At 38.3% G+C, this 24,648-nt stretch overlaps 2 protein-coding genes and 1 pseudogene across 2 annotated transcripts; 2 read left to right on the top strand and 1 right to left on the bottom strand.

Annotated features, from left to right (window-relative positions):
* The first annotated feature begins 528 nt into the window (after positions 1-528).
* LOC122347342 lies at positions 529-2,899 on the top strand (annotated as a pseudogene).
* A 2,250-nt stretch (positions 2,900-5,149) lies between these two features.
* On the top strand, positions 5,150-8,414 carry tuba8l4 (tubulin, alpha 8 like 4). Its single transcript, XM_043242533.1, has 4 exons — positions 5,150-5,307; positions 6,620-6,842; positions 6,959-7,107; positions 7,276-8,414. Exons 1-4 carry the CDS (start codon positions 5,305-5,307, stop codon positions 8,251-8,253), a joined length of 1,353 nt encoding a protein of 450 aa, XP_043098468.1. The 5' UTR covers positions 5,150-5,304; the 3' UTR covers positions 8,254-8,414.
* A 2,230-nt stretch (positions 8,415-10,644) lies between these two features.
* On the bottom strand, positions 10,645-24,511 carry LOC122346388 (mitogen-activated protein kinase kinase kinase 20). Its single transcript, XM_043240982.1, has 12 exons — positions 24,365-24,511; positions 21,026-21,206; positions 20,029-20,116; positions 18,154-18,255; positions 17,993-18,058; positions 17,870-17,898; positions 17,616-17,753; positions 17,144-17,230; positions 15,103-15,177; positions 14,522-14,628; positions 13,083-13,224; positions 10,645-11,485 (listed from the first exon to the last, which is right to left on the bottom strand). Exons 1-12 carry the CDS (start codon positions 24,433-24,435, stop codon positions 11,138-11,140), a joined length of 1,434 nt encoding a protein of 477 aa, XP_043096917.1. The 5' UTR covers positions 24,436-24,511; the 3' UTR covers positions 10,645-11,137.
* Between the last annotated feature and the right edge of the window lie 137 nt (positions 24,512-24,648).

The following is a 24,648-nucleotide window of genomic DNA, read 5'->3' as shown; positions in this document are numbered from 1 at the left end:
ATGGAGAAGACAGGTGAATAGATAAAACATGCCGTATCAAAAACAGTGCAGGCCATTTGCATTCCACGTTTCAAGAAATATACTGTATAATACTAATGACACAGACTTTCAATATCAATTCAATAGTTATGTTTTTCTAACTAATTGCCAACAATAAGCTCTTTTGAAAACTGAAAATACATTCAACTTTTAAGCAATAAAATAATGTCTGTTGGCATGAATGCTAAAGTAGTCATTATTAGTTATTTTTACCGTTTTCATTAACACTTTTCCCCTCTTAAGTTTTTAGATGGCTCTTACATTGGTCATATAATAAACCTCACCTAATAACCGGTGCTGGGTTAAATATTAATGGCTGTGGGTGACCGAATGAGTGTTGGCCTGTTAGAGTGTCTTTTGAAGGAAACAAAAAGCACTGGGGCGTGACTAGGTCTGTTTGTTTAGTGCACCATGGTCATTTATGATTGACATTCGCATAATTGCACTTAACCCTTTAAGTTGCCAACAACAAACCATGTTACCGTGGCATCAGCTTGCTCTTTATATAGTGACGATATTGTCACAGAGAACATACACAACATTTCTCAACCAGACTCTTGACGTCGGACATAGGAAAGTTCTACAATGGTAGGATGTTTTAAATTATGTATTCGTCTGATGCATTATTTATAATACTGAACAATGTACTTGATTTTTAATGAAGGGTATTTGTCTTCATGTAAATTGTCAACAGTTTATTTGTTAAAATTTTGACTGTTTTTAGTTTTTGAAATAGGAAGCTTTTTCCCAAGAGACATTCACATTTAATAGGTTTAAATATACGTCTGATTTACACCCTAGCGTGAGTGCATCTCAGTCCATGTCGGCCAGGCAGGTGTGCAAATGGGCAATGCATGCTGGGAGCTGTATTGCCTAGAGCATGGGATCCAGCCAGATGGTCAGATGCCAAGTGATAAAACGATTGGTGGGGGCGATGATTCCTTTAACACCTTCTTCAGTGAGACTGGTGCTGGAAAGCATGTTCCTAGAGCTGTCTTTGTTGATCTGGAGCCAACTGTCATTGGTAGTGAAACTGATTCTCTTGTATAATTGAATTATACAGTAAAGAAATGTCTTCGATACAACAAATCAAGAGTAATCTGACGTGACTATATGACACAATTTGTTTTTCCAGATGAGGTGCGTACAGGTACTTACCGCCAGCTGTTCCACCCCGAACAACTGATCACTGGTAAAGAAGATGCTGCCAACAACTACGCTCGTGGTCACTACACCATTGGCAAGGAGATCATTGATCTGGTGCTGGATAGGACTCGCAAGCTGGTAAGACAATCTTGGGATTCGAAATTGAGTTTATCTTGGGTTTTTCATTAGGGTCTACAGCAGAACAATCCATGCTAGTGATTGTAGAAATAACTCATGTAATCCTGCAGGCCGATCAGTGCACTGGGCTCCAGGGCTTCCTGATCTTCCACAGTTTTGGTGGAGGCACTGGCTCTGGGTTCACCTCCCTCCTAATGGAAAGGCTCTCTGTTGACTACGGAAAGAAGTCAAAATTGGAATTTGCCATTTATCCAGCTCCTCAAGTGTCCACTGCAGTGGTGGAGCCCTACAACTCCATCCTTACCACCCACACCACCCTTGAGCACTCCGACTGTGCCTTCATGGTGGACAACGAGGCCATCTACGATATCTGCCGTAGAAACCTTGACATCGAGCGTCCCACCTACACAAACCTCAACAGGCTGATCGGGCAGATCGTTTCCTCCATCACAGCATCCCTGCGTTTCGACGGAGCCCTGAATGTAGATCTGACCGAGTTCCAAACCAACCTGGTGCCATATCCGCGTATCCACTTCCCTCTGGCCACCTACGCTCCAGTGATCTCCGCAGAAAAAGCCTACCATGAGCAGTTGTCTGTTGCAGAAATCACCAACGCTTGCTTCGAACCAGCCAATCAGATGGTGAAGTGCGACCCTAAATCCACGGCAAGTACATGGCCTGCTGTCTGCTGTACCGTGGAGATGTGGTGCCCAAAGACGTAAACTCTGCCATCGCCACCATCAAGACCAAGCGGACCATACAATTTGTGGACTGGTGTCCCACTGGTTTCAAGGTTGGCATCAACTACCAGCCCCCAACCGTGGTTCCTGGAGGAGACCTGGCGAAGGTGCAGCGAGCTGTATGTATGCTGAGCAACACCACAGCCATCGCTGAAGCCTGGGCTCGTCTGGATCACAAGTTCGATCTGATGTATGCCAAGAGAGCTTTCGTTCATTGGTATGTGGGTGAAGGAATGGAAGAAGGTGAGTTCTCAGAGGCCAGAGAAGACATGGCTGCCCTGGAGAAGGATTACGAAGAGGTGGGAACAGACAGCGTTGGAGAAGAGGGAGAGGAAGAAGGAGAGGAGTATTAAAGGAATCCCTATAAAACTTGTCAAGAAACATCACAGATAGCTTTCACAACAGTATTTTCACTGTAACAAAATATTGTTTTATGCTAATTTGCTAATTTGAAAGCTGTATTTGATATGTAATTTATATTTTTCCCTTCATATTTTACTGATAATGGTTATTGACATTAGAAGTGTTTTTTGTGTGTTCAGTGTATGAATATGAGCAAATCTTTCACATGTCTCATAAGGCCAACCACCAATTGCATGCGACAGACCATAAAGGTTATTGTGATGACTTTTTAGTTGTTTGTCTGTTTCACTGAGTTGGCTGTCATAAAACTTAGTTCATCAGCAAATAAGACAACCAGTTACTAATGACAGTTACTATAGCCACTAAATGTTTTAAATGTTGCCACGCTAACCACAGTGCTAACAGCTTTCGTTCTCTTGGTTTAAGCGCTCTGGGGTAAGAATAAAAGATTAGGTGCTCATGTGCCACCTGAAGACGGCTTGTGTAATATCTTTGTAATTCGGCTGCCTGAAGACTTAGAGAATGCAAATGGGGAACACACTGAAAGGGTGCCATGGAAGCAAACAAAGAAAGTTTTACATTCTATCACAATTTGCATGCTTTTAGATAATGAGTCAGTCTAGTCTGTTTCAGCATGCCTGAGATGCCCTTGCACAGACTTGAAGTTGTTTTACCAAATTAAAATTTAAAACATATCAACTGTTGAATTACATAAAATGCCCCTTTATAATTTTAGACAAGTCTTTCAATGCTGATGTGTAACGGTAAATCATAAAACACTCTGAGCTGTAAAAATGTCCATCTATTCCTAAATATAAATAAAAAAAAAATAATTTTGTAAGTATAATCAACTTGTTTGTACAAGTGGTTTTATTGTAAATTATTTTCAACCAACATTAAAAAAAATCTAAGTGCATTTCATATAATACCTAAAGATTTTATTCTTTTTTTATACAAAACCTTGTTTTGATTGTGTAGTTTATGTAAAATCATAATTGACATTACTTCCTGGTCATATTTTGTATTTAAAAAATGTGTAAATTGGTAAAATGATTTCCTAGATTTCTTTTAATATACTGTAGGTTATTTGAAATGTTTGTAGCAATCCTTTTTGTTATTCCTAGCCATTCTTTTAAAGAAGGGTTTTTTGAGAAGGTAAATTCCACAAACAATTGTCTAATTTACATTGAAGATCAACTATTTGGATGCAAAGCAAGTACTTAACAGCTCATTATACATACAGCTCTTTTTATTGAACTTTTTTTAAACAAATCTGCCTCCACCCTCTCTGACTCGGAAAGAATATAGACTTTTCCTCTAAAACCAAATGACTTTTTATGGTCTCTCAAATTCAGTAGCATAAATATAATATAAATTGAACTAGGCCCTTTCATAGCTTCTTTTCTCTCATATGCTGACACAAATGTAGGCCTACTGCCCTCCACTTAAAAAAACCAACAGCCCAACCAGGCATTCCAGACATTCTCTGCTGAGTCCTTCTCTAAACATTTAGACTTATCTAAGCCACAAAATCTTGTGTGAGAAAAGAACGAGAGCATTAAAAGCATGACTGCAGTCAGTGTGTTTGATGGGAACCTATGGTACAATACCATCTTCCAGGTTTAATGCAGAGCAGATCTAGACACACGACATATATCAGTTAGGCCTAGTGAGGTTGCAACATGCTTTCAGACCTAATGAAATATCTTGTATAGCAAATACTCTTTTAGCAACTTTAAAGATACCAAGTTTCAGAAACGATCTGTCCTTTAGGTGCCATTCAAAAAGGAAGCCTATTTTTTAAAATCAACTGCAGTTTTATATTATTATGTGAAGGCAACAGGTTTTGTGAACGTTGCTGTAACATTAAATGTCTTTAACACTATTGTGCTTGCTTACAGTGTGACATAGCAAAAAAGCTAAGCTAAGAGAAAAGAATGGAGCTATACGGGGGTTTTCAGACTTCAATGATTCTTGTGTGTTAAAATTTTAAATGCAACTGTATATATATGTTGTATAAATACCCCATTTATACTGTGAAAAAGGTTACATTAAAATAGTAAAAACTTATTTGTGAAATATTTATTTTCTATTATGTTATTTCCAACTCACTTTCAATCTTATTATTCAATATTACATTTTAAGTTTTTTTTCTAAACTTACAGACCAGACTCTAAGCACTCCCCTGAGTTTAAAAACCTCATGTATGATACTTATATTGCGGTGTTTAGTTGTTTTATTTGTAAGTTTGACCGTAAGCATTTACTTTACATTCCCTGTACAGAGGTTATTCGCTTTACATTCGCATTACATTGAAAACAACTTTATCAAATATAATTTTTAAAAAAATCAGCTGTTTGTGTTTCACAAATTAAATAATGGACGATAGAGTAAAATTTTCTTTAAATAAATTGTTCACAAAATTACATTTAAAACCTTTTAAATCTGGCTGAAATTGATCCTAACATCTGTCTATGTCCAGTGTGGTGATAGCGGATATTATTAAATATATGCAGGCTAATAAAAAGAGCTTCACTTAGTGTCCAATATCTAGGTAGGGTTTAAATTGCTATTATTATTTTTTATTTTATTTTATTTTATTTTATTACAGTTTACATTGAACCCCCCCTTCCTTGACTTACTGCGCATTTTCCATCCACTCCTGAATGGTTCGCTTCACACATCAAGTTCCGCCCAATGTTCCCGCCTCTTCTTCCTCGTGTCCGCTAACTGCCGCTCCCGCCAGAGTGCAGCCAGAGCCCCGCCTCTCCTTCATCCGGTCGCGCGCCGCTATATAAACATAGCCTGACCCCTTCCGCAGCAATCCTGCCTTCATTCTCCGAGCCCTTAACGTCGGTCTGAAGGAAAATCTGACAAAATGGTAAGCTTTAACCTAGCCTCTATTTTCAGTAAATAGCACAGACGATTATTTTCTGCGAGGAAACCGTGCTGTTACAGCTCGAGACGTACGTGTTTAGTACGAAATGACGTTAATGCGTTTTGTTTAAAATGTAAAGCGGCTAGTTGGCTTAAATACAGCACCGAATCCGTTAATTCGTTTAATTTCACCGTTTGGTGACGTTTAAATGTGCGTAAAAAGGGCTTGGGCGGTCGCGAGACAAATGCGCGGGCGCGCGCACGCTCAACGGCAGGAGCTTTGGGAAGTCTGGCGCACTTTCTAAAGACGCGCAGAACAAAGAAAACGCAGCAAAAGCCGAAACGATTCGTTTATAAAATTGATAAACGTCCTCATGAGACGCATATAATACCTATTCGGAAGTGGTATTGAAGTTACAAATGCTACAGCGTGATTATTTTGTTAGATGCTCGAGAGGGTGGAGGAGCAGACACGTCAGAATTTCAAAGACGAGGATAAAAGTCTCCGGTTAAGGCGCGAGATCCGATATCGCGCCTTTTTCGTCTACTCCTTTCTTGTCACTGAATAATACAGAAAACTGGGTGGTAGCCTACACGTTGGGTGGGGGAAGGGACCGGCCCTGCCCTTTGGGCCTTTTCCCCCACTCTACAGTTATTAGTCACAGTCTTACTCAAATGCTTAAATTCTGGGTTTCATATTTCAAAATGAGCATTTGGCGTTCAGCGTATGGTTGAGAATAGAAAAGCTAAATGGGTGTATTTTACACTCTCCCTAAACGTTAAACTTAGTCAGCATTTATGCAGTCATGCAGATAAAAACGACTGGAACAGCTGCGGTGTAGCTGGTTGGGAGCGGGTAATGGGTATTGATTCATATGCTGACCAATTGATCTTTTGGAAACCGGTCATCTTAGGCAATACTTTGTTTCTGACACATCACATTTTCAATTAAAGGAAAGTCCCTAGCTATTACATACCTTGTTTGGAATTTGTGATGTTACAGTGAAAAAACATACTGCCAATGCATTCAAACAAAGGCACCATTCAATGGCTTTACATATGAAAAGGGTAAACATCCTGCCCTATTACTCTGCCCCATTTCCTTTTATAGATGTAATGTGTGCACGTAGAAACATTTACCGTGACCGCTGTGCTGGGGTTAACGTATATGTGCTTTATGCTTGCTTTTATTTATTTGTATTTTTTTTAATGAAACAATCACAAATAGGCATTTCACTGACCTGATCTCAAATATTAGTTTCTCCCAAGTTAGCTGTTGCTAACCATTTCCCCCCTTCTAATTCCCCTTTCTACAGCGTGAATGTATTTCCATGCACGTCGGCCAAGCCGGAGCCCAGATGGGCAATGCATGCTGGGAGTTGTATTGCCTGGAGCATGGGATCCAGCCAGACGGTCAGATGCCCAGTGACAAAACCATCGGAGGCGGCGACGACTCCTTCAACACCTTCTTCAGTGAGACTGGTGCTGGAAAACATGTCCCAAGAGCAGTATTTGTCGATCTGGAGCCCACTGTCATTGGTAATTTTATGAATCAATTTTTATTTTATTTTTTCCAGTTGTAAGATTTTGAACTTTGGAAAACCTTTTTTAGGCATTTTTGGTTATCTTGCAGTTAAAAAAATCCTCTTTTTCAGATGAGGTGCGCACCGGTACTTATCGCCAGCTGTTCCACCCTGAGCAGTTAATCACCGGTAAGGAAGATGCTGCTAACAACTATGCCCGTGGTCACTACACCATTGGCAAGGAGATCATTGATCTGGTGCTGGACAGGACTCGCAAGCTGGTAAGACTTATAGCTAAAGTCTTCTCTGTAAACTAGATGTTAGGAAGTTCACAACATATACATTTATCGCAAAACATATTGATCACCAAGTAATAAAATATCAGTGAATTTAGTTATTAATATAGTTACAATTGTATTGTCTATCTAAACCTTCTATTTTGTTTGCAGGCTGATCAGTGCACTGGACTCCAGGGCTTCCTGATCTTCCACAGTTTTGGTGGAGGCACTGGCTCTGGGTTCACCTCCCTCCTAATGGAAAGGCTCTCTGTTGACTACGGAAAGAAGTCAAAACTTGAGTTTGCTGTCTATCCAGCTCCTCAAGTGTCCACTGCGGTGGTGGAGCCCTACAACTCCATCCTCACCACCCACACCACCCTTGAGCACTCCGACTGTGCCTTCATGGTGGACAACGAGGCCATCTACGATATCTGCCGTAGAAACCTTGACATCGAGCGTCCCACCTACACAAACCTCAACAGGCTGATCGGGCAGATCGTTTCCTCCATCACAGCATCCCTGCGTTTCGACGGAGCCCTGAATGTAGATCTGACCGAGTTCCAAACCAACCTGGTGCCATATCCGCGTATCCACTTCCCTCTGGCCACCTACGCTCCAGTGATCTCCGCAGAAAAAGCCTACCATGAGCAGTTGTCTGTTGCTGACATCACCAACGCTTGCTTCGAACCAGCCAATCAGATGGTGAAGTGCGACCCTCGTCACGGCAAGTACATGGCCTGCTGTCTGCTGTACCGTGGAGATGTGGTGCCCAAAGACGTCAACTCTGCCATCGCCACCATCAAGACCAAGCGTAGCATCCAGTTTGTGGACTGGTGTCCCACTGGTTTCAAGGTTGGCATCAACTACCAGCCCCCAACCGTGGTTCCTGGAGGAGACCTGGCGAAGGTGCAGCGAGCTGTATGTATGCTGAGCAACACCACAGCCATCGCTGAAGCCTGGGCTCGTCTGGATCACAAGTTCGATCTGATGTATGCCAAGAGAGCTTTCGTTCATTGGTATGTGGGTGAAGGAATGGAAGAAGGTGAGTTCTCAGAGGCCAGAGAAGACATGGCTGCCCTGGAGAAGGATTACGAAGAGGTGGGAACAGACAGCGTTGGAGAAGAGGATGAAGAAGGAGAGGAGTATTAAATTTGAGGGCTTGCTGACCCTTGCACAACGAAGCAAGATAACTCATGCCCGACTTAAATATGGAAAATGTTCTGTTATAAACCTACATTCCATCAAATAAAATTTTTCCTTTTTATTGGGTCAACCTTTTCAATAAAAATGCTAAATAAATCTGCCAAAAATTGTTTTTGTTTCCTTGTCTCAAAGTATATTTTTGTATGATCGACACTGAGCCTTGCCTGAAACTTCACAGCTGACAAGCGGTATTATTGTGATAAGTTGGCAACCATGTTATGTCAACATTGTTGCTAAGAGAAAACGGAAGAAGGGTTTTCACAGGTATGCAAAAATAGTCAGCATTAGTGTATGTATAATCACTATTACTAGTTTACACTATGGTGAACGGTTTAAACAACCACTGGAAACTACTAAAGTTTAATTGTTTTAACTATTTTGCTCATAAGTCAATTTATATTTATTGTGGGACTTTCGGTTAAAGCTTGAACTTCAGGAGTATTTTTTATTAATTTATCAAAACCAATCCAAATTAGCCACTGGTAATGTTTTCTGAAAAGCTTGTCCTTTTTCACATACAGTGATCAAAATCATAAAACTAGTATATTTGAATAACTTTGTCACATCTCTTCCCAGATAGCATTTTTTTTTTCTTCAGGTATCTAACCTGCCAAACATTTCCAACATACTTAAATGCCTCCCACAATTATGTCAGCAAAACTAATTTAAACCAAATCCTTTAAATCTTCAAGATCATGAGAAAACTATTCAGTCAAGCATGTCCAAACGGTTGACTCCTATTGCTCTACTTTCAATACAGTGGAACCAAACTACATATTTTCGATGCAGTCAGGCTAATCTTCTTATCCAGTCTGCTGCTTTGGATCTAGTTTACAGATTAAACATGCAGTAACAATGAATAGGGTTATGTGTTTGTCTTACGTGTGAAACAGGAGAGCCGGATCTCTCTTCTGGGAACAAACACGCCCAATCGTCTCAACCTCCAGTGAATCATGAGCCGCACATACACACATGAGGCTCTGTATACACAACATATAACCGTGCTACCACACCAAGCACTGTTTATACAATATATGAGAATTATAACTCAGAGAACTGGAAGACAAATATGACTTTGTGAGAGTATTTTCTTCCTGTGCCTGTTTGACGTTTGACAGAAGTGTTTTAAGAGCTCATGTACGGTACAAAGTGGGCCTCTCTGCTCTGACTCCAGTTGGCCCTCCGCTTATCTGTCACGCACAGTCCAGCGAAGAGAAGATCCCGCGCAAATTATAAAAAAAAACAAGTGGAAGCACTGGTTGTGCTTATCACGTGACTCCAAAAATTTGCTAAACAAGTCATGTGGGCTGATGACAAACTTGTGTGGTTCCACGTGAGATTTATGCACTTAAGTTTGAATGCAAATGTAAATGTTACAGCCACAATGCCAGGGAGCTGCTTTGCAATTGTTCTTTGTTTTACTGCATATGAACCCTCGGGAGTGTGCAGGATGACTTTATTACTCAAACGTTCCCAAAATATTAAAATGAATATATTAAATAATAGAATGGTAACACTTTATTTTAAAGTCCAGTTCCCACTGTTGACTAGTTGGCATGCATATTACTATCATAGTGTCTGTTTATTAGGCTTTTTTCCCCGTGACCATGTACAGATCCCTACCTAAACTTAAGCTTTCCATTGGCGTATTGTTTGTTAGGATACAATTATTTGAAATCTGTAATCTGAGGTTGCAAAAAACCTAAAAAATCTAAATATTGAAATATATTTTTTACAAAAAGTTATTTGCAAAGCATATTAATCAAAAATCTAGTTTTGATATATTTACAGTAGGAAATTAGCAAAATATCTTCATGAACGTGATATTTACATGATTTTTGGCATACATGTTTTTTGTAATACACAATGTATTGTTTGCTACTGCTACAAATATACTCCAGCGAATGGATTTATCATCTAGGGTCATTAATATATATTAAAAAAAAAATTTAATTAAAATATCATGTTAAAGGTGTTGGAAAATGTTATAAACTTGATGTCTAAAATATAAAAATAAATAAATAAATACCATTTATATATATATATATATATATATATATATATATATATATATATATATATATATATATATATATATATATATATATAAATTTATTGAAATAATTATTGTTTCTACATTTGTTTATAAAAACATAATAAGCTGCTTTATATTGTGGTCCATAAATATGTCCAAGCATTATTTTTTTATCTATTTAATCATCTGTCACATAATATGATACTACAAACAACGCAGTGAATTATAATATTTTGTTCTACATATATTTTTTAAACAAATATTTGAAATGTTCACTTTAAATCTGACCCATTTCACGCAACTTGTTCAGTATTTCCTTTATTTTATAAAAACCTCAGGGCTTTACAAAAACACAGCTTCAGAAATCCCATTAAATCTCACATCACACTTTATAAATACTGTAAATGTGACTGTCTTATGGGGGAAATCTCAGTATAATCAGCTGTCTCGCTCAGAGAAGACAGAGATAAATCCCTCCTGGTAAATCCTGCCATTTATGGGCATTTATGCAGTACCCTGTATCTTCCCAATTACAACGCAGCATCATTCATCTGCTTGCTATTTATTTATACTAGTTAGCCGGCCTACTGCTAACAGGATAGCGTAATATTTAGCTCTGGATCAAGTAATGCATGTTTTTTTTTGCACTGAAACATACCACACACGGGTGCAACAATCCTTTAAAATATTTAGATCAATCGTTACAGTTTAAACTATTAATTCCTGATTTTGCTAGCTCTCAGACCGGCTCTGACCCCATCTAACCCCCGCCCTATAGTACCGTGCTGCCCTCCACTAATCGCTGTCGTCGTCAGACCAGCCAAAGTCGTCCATGGTGATGGCCATGTTCAGTTTGCGTCCCTCGCGGACACTGCAGGACTTGGAGGAATTCTTCTTCGCTTGCATGTTCAACTGCATCCCTGATTGGCTGATGAGGTTACCGCCGGGAATGTTCATGTCCAGGTCAAAGACGCCCCCGAACCCCAGCATGAGCTTCTGTAGGCTGGCCTGGCCCAGGTCCCCGTTACTGCAGGTCGACGAAATCTGACAGCTGACCTCCGAGCTTTTGCTCTCCTCCATGTGAGCCTCGTAGAAGGACTCGGCACTGAGAGTGGCCGCCAAAGGGGAAATATGTGAAAACAGCTGCGAAAACAACATCGAATTAATTAAGTTCGTAAGTAATTATTAGAATTAAAGTTCAATAGAAACTACAGCATTGCTGTTCTGTCTGGCTAGTGATGATTTATAAAAATAACACTTTACATAAGCTTTTATAAGTATAATGCATAATAAAAGTATTCATGTACAGTGTAATGCATTATATATTTTCATAAATAATTTAACAACATATAAATATAAAAAGTATATAATATATATAGAGTATGTAATAATATCAAATCAAAAGTTTCGCTTTAAAAGTGTTAATGCACTAAATAACGCTGCAGTACTTTATTAAAGTATTATTATAGTAAAGTACTGTAGAGTGGCATTACATTTAAAGTTATTATATTTGAAATATACTAAACTTTATTACAAATATAAAACAAATTTGTAAAAGTGTGCTAAAGTATACTTGCTTCACACGAGGCAATGTTACTGTGTAAACTGTATTATGTGGATTTTCTCTGTGCAGATGACCTACTTACTATGTCTGCCAAAATTTGCACACACTTTTCAAGCACACAATGCAAAGTTTTGTTTTAGCCCAGACTTTGTTGAAGTTTCACTACTGCTTTGTGTGACTTCCTACTTTATCAGACCGCTGCAGGTCACGTGAAAACACAACAGTGTCAGCATTATATGACTTTAAAACTGCATTGGTGTGCTAAACTCTTGAGTAAAAGGCCTCATTTATTAAACGTTTGTGTATATATATATATATATATATATATATATATATATATATATAAACAAATTAATTAAAAAAATTATTCTATTACATATAGTGTCATTAAAATATGTCTAAATTTTTTTTAGATGTTTTGCCCATGTTATAAATGTTTTGTGAATCCAATTTTTTCATGTATCCAAAAATGTTCCCCAATGACTTTAATAAACGACACACACACACACAAACACACGTTGTGTTTCCATGTTTTATGGGGACTCTATATAGGCGTAATGTTTTTTTATACTGTACAGACTGTATGTGTTTACGTTTTACTCACATTTTAGGATTTAAAAAAAAGTACTCTGTATGTTTTATAAGCTTGTTTCCTCATGGGGACCTAAAAATGTCCCCACAAGGTCAAAATTGACTGGTTTTCCTATTTTGTGGTCACATTTGGTCCCCGTAACGTGATAAAGACCAAGTGCACACACACAAGAATCATTCTGCTCGTGTTTTATGAATGAGGCCCATGGTGTATGCTTTCTTTCTCCTGTAGTATCTCAGCTTAAGGCAACTATGAGTAAGCCATTCATAGCCGAATTTCCAGCAGAAATAATAAACAATGTGACATACAGCAGCTTTAAATGAGACTGCTTGTCTGTTTTGTCTGTTCAGTCTCATAAAAGGAGAACTCACTGTTGATATTATATTACAATTCTGTTTGTTACCACTAGTTGCGCAAAAATGACACACCATTAAGGACCACTAGTGGCATCAAACCGACTGTTATAGTATTGATGAGGATTCTCTCTGCTATTCTGGATTCCAATATTATATGTCGCGCGCAGTCAGCAGAAGTGTGGTTACAAAAGGAGTTGTTATTTTGTGCACAGAATGATGAGGACTCACAGGAGTGCAGGATCTGGATCTTTCCATAAGTCTGTTTTCCCACTCTGTCAGTCTCCTTTCTCTTTCTGCCAGCTCTTGCTCCTTGCAGCTCAACTCCCTCTCCAGCTGCTTCAAGCGTTCCAGTGTCTCCTCTATCTCACACCTTACAGAGAGAAGACATGGGAAGATTGTACAAAAAGCACGATGCAATAATCATCATTGCCATTTCAAAACGCACCTTTGACCTAAAAAAGAAATCCCCAGCCGTCTGCGATTCCTATCTGTGCCAGCAGGTGGAACTGTGTGCTAAACAATACAACCCCCACACAAAGCCTTTAGTGAAGCTATTTATAAACAGGTATGTGAAGGAAGGCCAGAATGCCCCCCTCCTCAACCCCTCTGCCCTCAAAGCCATATCAGCCCCTGCCAAAATCTCTCCACACACACTCTCAAAACTTCCCTCCTGCTAGAATTGATTTCTCTACCACTCTCATGAAGAGCATTTCCAGAATGTCTCACCCTCCCTCTTCCTCCCCCTTCTGCTCCTCGCTCTCTTTTTCCATTCCTCTCAGTTCATTTCTGACATATCTCCCTTCATGCACTGCAGCTCTGCTCAAGTCGAGCATTCACTGTGTTTGTTTCCTCTATTTCCTCTATATTAGATAACTCATACCTCCGTGAACTGTAACCTAGACAAAACCCTATATTTTTTACTCACTGTAAATGACTGTACTACACCTCCTCAACAGCTTAAAACAAACGTTTAAAGGCAAGTTTAATACAAGTTAAACTGTAATTTAATATGGATAAAAAGTGCAGTAGTCAGACAGCTAATAAAATGTAGACAATTTTACCTCTAAACTTGAAAGTAGTGCTGTCAAATGATTAACTGTGATTAATCACATCCACAATAAAAGCTTATTTACACAATATATATATATATATATATATATATATATATATATATATATATATATATATATATATACACACATAAATAATACATAATAATACCGTACACACATACACTATGTAAACAAAAACTTTTATTTTGGATGCGATTAATTGTTTGACAGCACTACTTAAAAGTATTAAAAAAGCTTAATTTTTCAGATTTAAAACTCTAAAACACTTCACAGGTATCCATTACATTAACGTATAGGTGTACAATAAGTTACAATAGCGTATGTTTTGCTAGTTTTTACAAATCAATAGACAAGCCAAAATCATTATCTGTAATAATTTCCACATTGCTCATGCAACACTTCCAGTTTCATATTTGTGTTTTCAATTAATACTTTATGTGTTATTACTTCTTCTAAGTGAAACTGGCTACTGATTGTTTCCAAATATATCTATATTTATTTGGTTCAAAGAACATACTTATATGCTTATTTTGTTTAATTCAGCACTTTAAAACCACAAAAAGAAGTTGTCAGTAAGTTCTGTACTGTACGTACCTCCACTCTGCTTTGTTATGTAAGAAGGAATTGCACTGGCCCGGCAGTTTGCTGTCGTTTTTCATGGTCTCTAGGGTGCTCAGAACCTGTTTGAACTGTGGCCTTTCCTGGAGATGAAAGAGCCTGTTTATTATGGTCGTCCTTCAGCACAATGCAATACACCAACTAAATCAATGTTTGAGATAAAAACCTTATCCAATCTCCTTTTTTGGATCACCTAGCTCTTAAAATGTTAGCTCATAAACCTTCAACACACGTACCTATTTACTATTCAGCATTTAATGTGAGGTCACACTGAGGTCATAGAGAATAAATGGCGTACTTTGCACTTAAATATAATAAATAAATTTCCCACTTGCTGAGAAAAGAGAACAATGCAGGATGATTCTTGTAGTGTGACTTGTCTCATGACTTGTTTTCACTAAGACTTCATTTAAAGGAACGGCTGCTTGTGATGTTCTTCATTTGCAAGTCTCTTTGAATAAAAGCATCTGCTGGATGACTAAAGGTAAACAGTTTATAGGATTCCAGTGAGACTGATCATCGTATGAGCTGAATTTCGGCTCCGTCCCACCACGTACCTTGGGCTCCGCAATCCAGCAGCATCTCATCAGGTCTGCAAAGCTGGCGGGGCAGCTGCTGGGAATGGTCGGCCTCTGGAACACATAACCCACACAAATACCACAGGCACATGCACACACATTAGAATCCATTTCAAAAACCCATTATAGCAGCCATTACATAAAATTCTAATTTTAGCACGAGTACGGTTTAAGCTCCCAAAAGCGGCTGCTGCAAAGCGTTCCTCTGAGCTAAGTTTACATCACAACTCAAATGAAGCGTATATATCTCCGTTTTCAAAGGGTCTGATATATAATAAGCAGTATATAAGGATTAACAAAGAGCTCTTACATGGCCGCTGTTTACGCTGCTAAGTGATAAAACTGAGTTCGCACTCAAGATAATGGAACTTTAAGAGCATGTGAGGAGAGATGCTGTAATGGAGACTTGTCCAATCCCATTTGATAAGTCACACATGTAGGAATCTAATATTGTCCAAGTGGCTCGTCCAATAGCAATAGCTGCACAGTATTAGATCTGACAAACAGCACTGGCACACCGCATAATCATGAGGCCACGAGAGAATGGAAACTGCTCCATCCCACTGGGAATTTAACATAAACCAAAATATCTTTTCATCCATCTTTTGACCTCTCCCACTCCCCCTCGCCAACATTTTCTCTTATAAGTACTTGCTCCCTTTTCTCTGTCTCCAGACTGGGATGTTTATCTTAAAAGGTTTCCTGAATACCCCCTACAGCACTAAAACCACTGTGGTCTAATTCGATCTTCACCTGATGGCTCCTCAGCAAACACATAAAGAGAACCGCGGTATATCTTAACTTTCTGTAATGTATGCTAGAGCTCAATAAAAGTTGCAGGGGTTCTTGTGCGCATACAGAGCAGAGCCTCTAGACCAGCCCGCTATAAATAACCAGCTAAAGCAAGCAATGGAATCTATGATCGTACTGTTCTGTCACCCACAGGAAGAGCAAGAAACATAACAATCCAAATCATTAACATTAGGTGTGGATCAAAGGCTGCTCTAAAAGCATTACTTTGCTTAGTAAAGTCCTTTTTACTTAGGAAGCACTGCATATGAATAATAAAAATCGTTCCATCTGATTAGAAGATTGGGTGTAAACCTTAAATAATCTGATCAATAGGATAAAAATAAGCATGCAAAAGCTTGAAATGGACTATTTCAGGGGTGGCCGACCTCGGTCCTGGAGAGCCGGTGTCCTGCAGAGTTTAGATGCAACCCTAATTAAACACACCTGATCCAGCTAATCAAGTACTTCAGACATGCATAGTATATGTGTTTTAGCAGGTTGAATCTAAACTCTTCAGGACACCGGCTCTCCAGGACCGAGGTCGGCCACCCCTGGACTATTTTCTCAATCAGACTCGAGAATACCTTGGACTTGTGTGCAGTCCCATCATGCATCATGAATTGGGTTCAGTCAAAAAAGGAAAATCAGTGCATGTCAACAGCTAGAGAACTATAGAATCTAAATGTACTACAAAGTCATTCAGCCTTTCAGTGTAATTAAGGATGGCTATTTTGTTAAAATATTTTTGTGTGGTATTTTTTGTATATTTTAGTTTTGTGTCACTAGCCAAGAAGCATGCTGACAGTAAACAAACTCCAGTGAAATCCATTGTTTGCAAAAGTATTTGCTGCCTATTTTAGGACCTAAGAGGACCACACCCTTATTTGTTACTGAAAGCATGATAAAATTCACCAAAATATGATAAATGAAAATGCGAATGAGTTCTGTGAGCACAGATTCCATGCGGGAAACGGAGGTTAAAACAGAGGTTCCAATAAAGTGAGGATGCAGCTGTCTATGTAGGAAAGAAGGCAGTTCACTACTTTTTGGGACAAAGCCAGGAAAAGAGTTAGCCCAAGTTAACATCTACAATGTATGACAGACATATGCATAGCCAAACTGACTTTAAAACCTAAACAGTAATGTAACTATACTAACATTGCATTCACGTGGTGGTTGAACAGTAATAACATTCCTCTCATGAGAATTGTGGGAGACTGTGTAGTACCTCGTGTTTTTCCACCACCAACCAGGCCACCTGCAAACCCTCAAAACCTTTAAATGGCACTTCTCTGGTGAGCATCTCCCACAATACCTGCAAGACCAACCACAAATCAAACAGTAAATGTAGAGATGTCCTGGCATTGCTCTCTACAACAAAACTGGCATATTCCACAAACAAAAACATATATGGGTTAAACAGCACTTGGAATGCAGTTTACTCAGACTGTTTTGAAATAGCAATTAATTCAGAAGGTCAAACAAACATACACAACAGTCATGTGTGTATATACTGTACATATCTATCTATGTTTATTAATCATAATACATCCTTGCTGAATAAAAGTATAAAAGAAGTGTGCATAAAAATGTAAAATTTTTTTAAACTACCTAATTTTATGAACTTTTTTTAATTAAAGGGACACAGATATAGAAAAACGTGATCACAGCACATTCATACAACAAATATAAATACTGACCACGCCATATGAGTAGGTGTCACATGTTTCTGAGACGGGCAGACTCTGGATCACTTCAGGGGCCATCCAAGGAAAGGTGCCCACCAGAGACATGTGCGTTGTGTGAGAAACTAACTTAGATGCTCCAAAATCACAGATCTGACACAGACAAAATGCATTATGCGGGGACAATTAAATTTGTATTTCGAGCACAGTTTAAGTGCTAAGATTTTATGCCTAATATTTGAATGCGAATAAAAAAACAGGAAGCATACCTTTAATACATTTTCTGCAGTTAGCACAACTAATGGAGAGAAAAGAAAACAGTTATTAGTGTATAATCTTCATGTTTGCATTTTTTGCATGTGACATTGCTCACGGCACAGCTAAGAACTCACCATTTCTTGACTTCAGGTCTCTATGAATGACTTTCAAAGGGGCCTCGGCATGTAAATAATGCATTCCTATAGAGTAACAAATCACAGAACCAGCTATTATCTCAAAAGGAAAATGTGACTGAGCTCATTACATAAACACACGTATTCATACAGACACATACCTTTAGCAATATCCATCGCCCAGGTCATTACTTGATCCATATCCATCTCCTCGCTGTCAGCACTGGACAAATATTCATACAGTGATCCTCTGCTGGCATATTCTACAAAACAAACATGCAGAACATAAATATATCACCACGTGTGTCAACTAAATGCTGTGGAGCTGATATATAGTGTAGGTGATAGCTTCATTTTTTGGACCACAAGGTTGTGGGCTTTTTGAATGTTTTTGAAAAGTCTCTTATGCCTGCCAAGGGTGCATTTAATTGATAAAACTGCAGTAATGTTGTGAAATGTTGTTACAATTTAAAATAACCCTTTTCTATTTGAATATATTTTTAAAACGTAAACTATTCCTGTAATTTTCAGCATCGTTACCTCGTCTTCTTTGTCACAAGATCCTTCAGAAATCCTTCTAATATGCTGATTTGATGCTCAACAAACATGTTGAAAACAGATGTATGGCATAATATCTTTGGAAACCTTTTCCCCTTTCTTGGATGAATAGAAAGTTTAAACAAACTGTGTTTATTTGAAATATAAATCTTTACTGCTATCAGTTCAATTTACTACACCTTTGTACAAAACGTACTCATTTGAGCGTATTGCTTTTTATTGTAACCACAACCAGTACAAAAAAGCAGAGAGAGAGAGAGAGAGAGTGACGAGCTGAAGAAGCAAAAAGCATGTCTCGTGTCAAGATGTCAATCAACACATGAGATCATCTATCACCAACCCTCGAGTGAAGTCAAACACAGCTTAGCACACTCGGGGTTTCCCGTTTACACACGCACACATCCACAGGCACACAGGGAGCAGATGCTGGCAGCAGGAGTCAGAGGATGACAGCATGCACAATCGTTAGATTTACTGAATACCCAGCTGACACAGCCATTGAAAGACATGCTCTTGAGAAATGATTAGGCCACATAAATCTGCTCATAAGCGCATTTACATCCCTGGAGACAGAGATCACAATAGGATGTTTAAAAAAATGGCAAGACAACTGTGCAAGCGTGTAAGTGTGTGTCTGTGCTGCTGATGAATTATTCTCACACCCTGATTACCCACAAAGCATTTTACAGTCACAACAACATGGCGATAAGCAGTAGTGAAATTATTGGGAGAGCGGTACAATATCATACAGATTTCTCAGAGACTCTTAAGATGATATTTAACATCTGATCATTGATGTTAACATGTATTTTACATATAAAATAAAATCAAATCTCAGACCAAAGTTCAATACATGGTTTTCGATCAAAACTGCAAGACTGTATGATACACTTCTACTGCATGCCTGTAAACATTTGACATTTTTAAATGTAAAATTGTTATTAAAGTTAAAAAAATAAAAGAAACATTGCAATAGCTATTAGATATTATAATATATGTATACAATAATACGTTTTAATATATATTGTTGGATAATTATGGAATAGACAATTAATTCCAAAGAGGAAAAAAAAAAATCGCGCAAGAATTGCAAATTGTGATTTTTTTTGTTCTTTGTGTTTCACAGTTTTGACTTTTTGTGTCTGAAACCTGAGCTTACATCTTGCACGTTCTGTTTTTGTTTTTGCTATAAAATATCACAGTTCAGAATTTCAGTACAAAGAGATAAAAAGTCAGAGACAACTGTCTGGAAAACAAGTATTACAAAATTACCCATACTCTGTTTTAAATTTTTCATAATTTTCCAGATCTGGAAATGACTAAAATCAAATTCCAAACTTTTCCACATTAAACCTTGGTTTCAGATATCAGTTAGTGACATACCTATTAACCTTTTTGTCTTATGTGCAATTATACAGAAAACTCAATTAATAATTGAACTGGTTATGAAAGAAAAAGAGACCACATTTTAATATTACCTGTCACAATGCCATAGTTGGGCGCTTCCAGAACGGCTCCATAGAACTGAATAATATTTTTGTGGCTCAGGACACTCAGAATCTCAGCCTGGATGAGGTGAAGGAAAAAAAAAACCAAACAGATGCAGAGGTGAAAGTCACAGACTGCGGTCAAACACTCAGGCTCAAATGAGTGCTGCATCAATGTCATAAAACTATTTTTTCATTACAGTATGTCAAGGTCAAATATTACGCTAGAAATGTGCGTGAACATAGAGCCATTAGCAGCATTGTGGGACATGTCCGCTGGGACTCAAACTGAATGGCTTCAGCCAGGAAAGCTGCTAAACTCGGGTAAACAGTGGAACAGACTCTGTCAGTGCTGCTGAGCGTGCATTAATACTGACAGTAACACACACCGCCTGCAAACCCACATTAAGACGCTACATTTTACACTTACAGTATATCAAATTTACTTTAGACAAAGAGAAATAGAGAAAGGCGGGGGTGAGATGAAGGGTGAAAAAAAATGAGATGGTCATGGAAAACCGTACATGCTTACACTCCCCCTCTTTCAGGACAATAAACAAGTCTGATGGATGGATGGAATACAGGAAATGATGTAACACTGGCTGTGTGCACACATACTGCTTTCTCAACATTTAGATAAAAATTAGACCAATATCTCAAAGGCATGCATGCAGTCGTGAGTGCTGGGACATCTTATTCTTTTGCAGTGAATGCATATTTAGACAGCTGCACTTCAAACAGGCCTGACAATAATACATATGTATGCATGCAGTAAAGCAATATAGCAATATTGCTCGATTGTTTATATTGTTGCAAAACGCAAACTATTTTATCGTCCAGCTCTAATCTGCTAAGCGTGACTATAGGGCGTGAATTATATATTAATATAAACATCAGGATTTTCTGTAAAGCTGCTCTGAAACAGTGTGTACTGTATAATAAAATTGATTTGACTTGATCAAAAACGCAAATAGCGAGTGTGACGAACCTCAGCGTCGATCTTCAGCAGTTTTTTGACGGCTACTTCTTTGTCCTGCGAGATCCAGTGTGCCCGGTACACGCTCCCGAAACTCCCACCGCCGCAGTTCTCGTAGAAGCGGACGTCATCGAAACGGATCTGAACGAAGCTAGCGCTGAGGGACGACATCTCATACTGACATTCACTGTGGCTGAAGAAAGAAGGAGACGAAGATAATTAAATATGCAAATGTGGCCAATTAAAGTGATCGGTACAATGTGACAAATTAGATTTTTTTATAACAATAGAATAATAATACTTTTAACCACAGCTAATAATTCTCTCAGTGTCTTTTTTGCTGATCAGGGTTTGTGCTGCCAGAGTTTTCATTTTCACTTCAAGGTTTTCTTTAGGTTTTAATTGGTTTTATTAATACAAGCCTCTTGTGTGGGCAGGTCTTGTAGGGAAAACTAGCTTAACGATAGTTTCTTGACCCCTGTAAAGTAGATTGTCTAACCGTGTGTGTTTATTTTCAATTTATATTAGAAATTGATTCATTTGATTTTCGAACATTTATCTCCAATACTCACAACTCAATGTAATAGCTACGGTGATCAACAAAAGCGTACAAATATAGACTGTAGGGCCAAATGCCTGTCACTGTCTGTTAAATAAAAATGCATATTTTAAAAAAAATCATAAAAAAAAGTCTAAAGCATTTAACAAAATACTACTCGTAAAATAACTGCTCAAAATATAAAAATAAAAGGTAGCCTAATTCAAAGCAGTCAAGCAATAAATGCTATAAACTACACTAGGGTCACATGACTTTGATTTAACCGATCCTTATTGTAAACTCTATTTTATTAAATCTCTACAAGTTGGAAACTTTTACGTTAAAATAGTGCCAGACAAGACAAGCACAACAAGAATGCATTAACTAATGTAAACTGCATTTTCAAGCATTTCAGGTATTATTGACAAATCAAAAAGCTTCAGAAAGCTGGAACGAGAAGTGTAAAACTGATAAATCACTTTCAAGCCTAGGACTCCTGCAGCACTGTATGATGTAGAAAGACTTGAAACCTCTCTAAAGCAGAATGCCACAGTCATGCGTAGAAAACTCCTGTAAGGATGATGAATCACAATGATTCTTATGCAATCGGAGCATGAGAGGAGGTCTGTGTGAGACGTCTACCCCCTGAGTGTGATTTACAGCCTGATCCTTGTCCTGTTCACACAACTGCAAAACGACTTGCCATGTATTTGCCTTCGGTGCTCTCTGCTACATCTGCACCTGGACTCCTGCCACTTTTGTCTACGCTAAACCTATTTCACGGGCATTATGAGAACACAAGGACAGACAGAAGAGAGATATGTTGAGGGTAAACAACAACTGTAATGTTTTGGATTGCTGTTGAAAAAGAGATTGGAAATTTCTTTTTAGACACAAAAAACTGCTTTTAAGTATACGGCAGTCAGGGCTGTGCATGTCGTTTTTTTTGCACAAAGCACTGGTGAAAGCAGAGGTTAAAGGTTTTGTAGCACAGTTGGTTTTATTATTTTGCAAGACGCCTGGGCAGGACAACCAATCTAATTAACTATTGTATCGCACGCGTGCTATAGGGGGAAATTGATTCATCGCACAGATTTTTTTCATAGCACGTGCGACATATATGCCACACTGTACAGCCCTGAGCAGGAGAGATCGTAATAATTAGGAAAATATAACCGTCTGTTTTTAATTCTGAACTCATTATGGTTTATTGAACTGGGCGCAGAGGAATAAACAAAGTTAAGCACCGATATGACCATACAGTTGTTAATATGCCTGTTTGCCCTTACAGCTGCAGCCATGAAGAACTAGCGAGTCAATAAACCAGTTATTCATAACTTGTCTTGCTTGACCAAAATGTGACGTCACATTGTTGGGCTGATTTTGTTTTCCATGATTTTCCAGGTCTCTGATATGGCTAGGGGCCCCACGTGGGGTTCAGTACACTGCCTCAAAAAGCCCACCTATGTATCTCTAGCATGGATACATAGCCGGATACATTAGGTTATATAGTCTGATATATATATATATATATATATATATATATATATATATACACACTGAAAAATATGGTGTGTGTTGGTAAGTTTTATTAAAAACAAAACAAAACGTTAATACATTCTACAATTACAGTAATTGTGAAACAAGCACACACACTAAATTAAATAAGATATTTTGAATTAATCTTTATTTACAACTTCGAAAAAGGTTAAAAAAGGTGCTTTATTACCACCATAAGGTTAAATTTCAAAGTTTTTAGGGTTAGGAACCAAAAACCTGAAGAACACTGTATTTAATCCTGCCATGTGACAAATGTATTTTTATTATTATAATATATTTTTATTTCCCATGTCTCCCTCCCCATGAAAACGCATGTGCAATAAGTAGAAAAATACAACATTGCTGTTATAAATGAACGATAACTTAGTCATAATGCAGGATATTGCTGTTACTCCTTCACATCAACTAACCATACCATCATGTCACCTAAAGCCGGGTTAAATTAGCTTTTTTTCCAATCCAAGACGAGTTCACTTCTGAGTACTTCCCATTCAGTCCAGGCTCCCTTTAGCTTTCATAGTAAACGCTGATGTTGTTGTATTTGGTGCTGATGGGGTCTGGTTACTTATACATTACTAGCATATGTGTCACTCTTCCCTGAAATCTATGACCTCACCTCAGATTGGCTTCCTGGTTTGGAGTGACCAACCTATGTCCCCTACTCAGTCTATCTCATAAAAAGCGCTCAGTATCTAAAAACAACCCGCATATCATCACTGCGGCCCTTTAGCTGTGACATCAGGGGCCAACAGGAGGCAAATGTGTCACACCTTCAACTATTCTTAACTAGAAACAACCCATTCAAACCTCTGACTTCATTCATTGCCGAGACCTTTACTAATTATAAGCATAAACAGCAAATAGGAAGCCGTGGGAGTAGAAAGGGTTAAGTTAAAAATTCATTTGTAGTTCTATTTCCACTTCATTTGTGTTTACGTGCACATATTTATGTTCTCTGAGAAGGAATTTGTAAACATTGTCGTTGTTCTGTTTCTTAATTGTAACCCCCCTTCACTGAATACTTTGAAACACTGCAAAATACTTTTGGACGACGTGCAGTACTTTTTGGAAAACTCTCTAGATTCCGTAACGCAAAAACGCAAAGGACAAACGTTATGTCACCTTCCTGAAGTCGCCAAACGCAAAATCAGTTAAAACGCATGCCGCGCAAGGACATGCCAAATAATGTCACTATTAACACGTACGCAGCATAACGCGCGTTGTGATAAACACTAAAAAGCATGCTTCTCTACCTGTTAGTCGTGTTTTCTGTGCGGTCCGGTGTAACGCGCTGGCCTGTCGCTCTCTGAACAATCCCAGTCATAAGATAATATGCGGAGCCTCATTGTCTCGTGTTACCGCACTTCCATAAGAGGACACTCGCTCGGGACCGCTGGACAAATTATGAATCCTACTACGGTAAAGGCTTGGCTCATGAATATTAATTTCGACCAACTGACGTTAAGCGGTAAACACACGGGAGAGCCCCTAACCTAATTAATATTCATGATTTGCCAAGGCCATCTATTTATTAATC

Source organism: Puntigrus tetrazona, chromosome 6, assembly GCF_018831695.1.
Source record: "Puntigrus tetrazona isolate hp1 chromosome 6, ASM1883169v1, whole genome shotgun sequence".
Taxonomy (NCBI): Eukaryota; Metazoa; Chordata; class Actinopteri; order Cypriniformes; family Cyprinidae; genus Puntigrus; species Puntigrus tetrazona.
Note: the sequence above shows the minus strand (reverse complement) of the source record. Positions and strands in the feature narration are given on the sequence as shown.

Coding starts and splice junctions, on each gene's coding strand:
- tuba8l4 (XM_043242533.1), top strand. Junction 6,843..6,958: donor TCTGGAGCCCACTGTCATTG/GTAATTTTATGA, acceptor CCTCTTTTTCAG/ATGAGGTGCGCACCGGTACT. Junction 7,108..7,275: donor TGGACAGGACTCGCAAGCTG/GTAAGACTTATA, acceptor TTTTGTTTGCAG/GCTGATCAGTGCACTGGACT.
- LOC122346388 (XM_043240982.1), bottom strand. CDS start 24,435: ATGACTGGGATTGTTCAGAGAGCGACAGGCCAGCGCGTTACACCGGAC. Junction 18,256..20,028: donor CAACTATGGCATTGTGACAG/GTAATATTAAAA, acceptor TTTGTTTTGTAG/AATATGCCAGCAGAGGATCA. Junction 17,754..17,869: donor CTGCAGAAAATGTATTAAAG/GTATGCTTCCTG, acceptor TGTCTGTGTCAG/ATCTGTGATTTTGGAGCATC.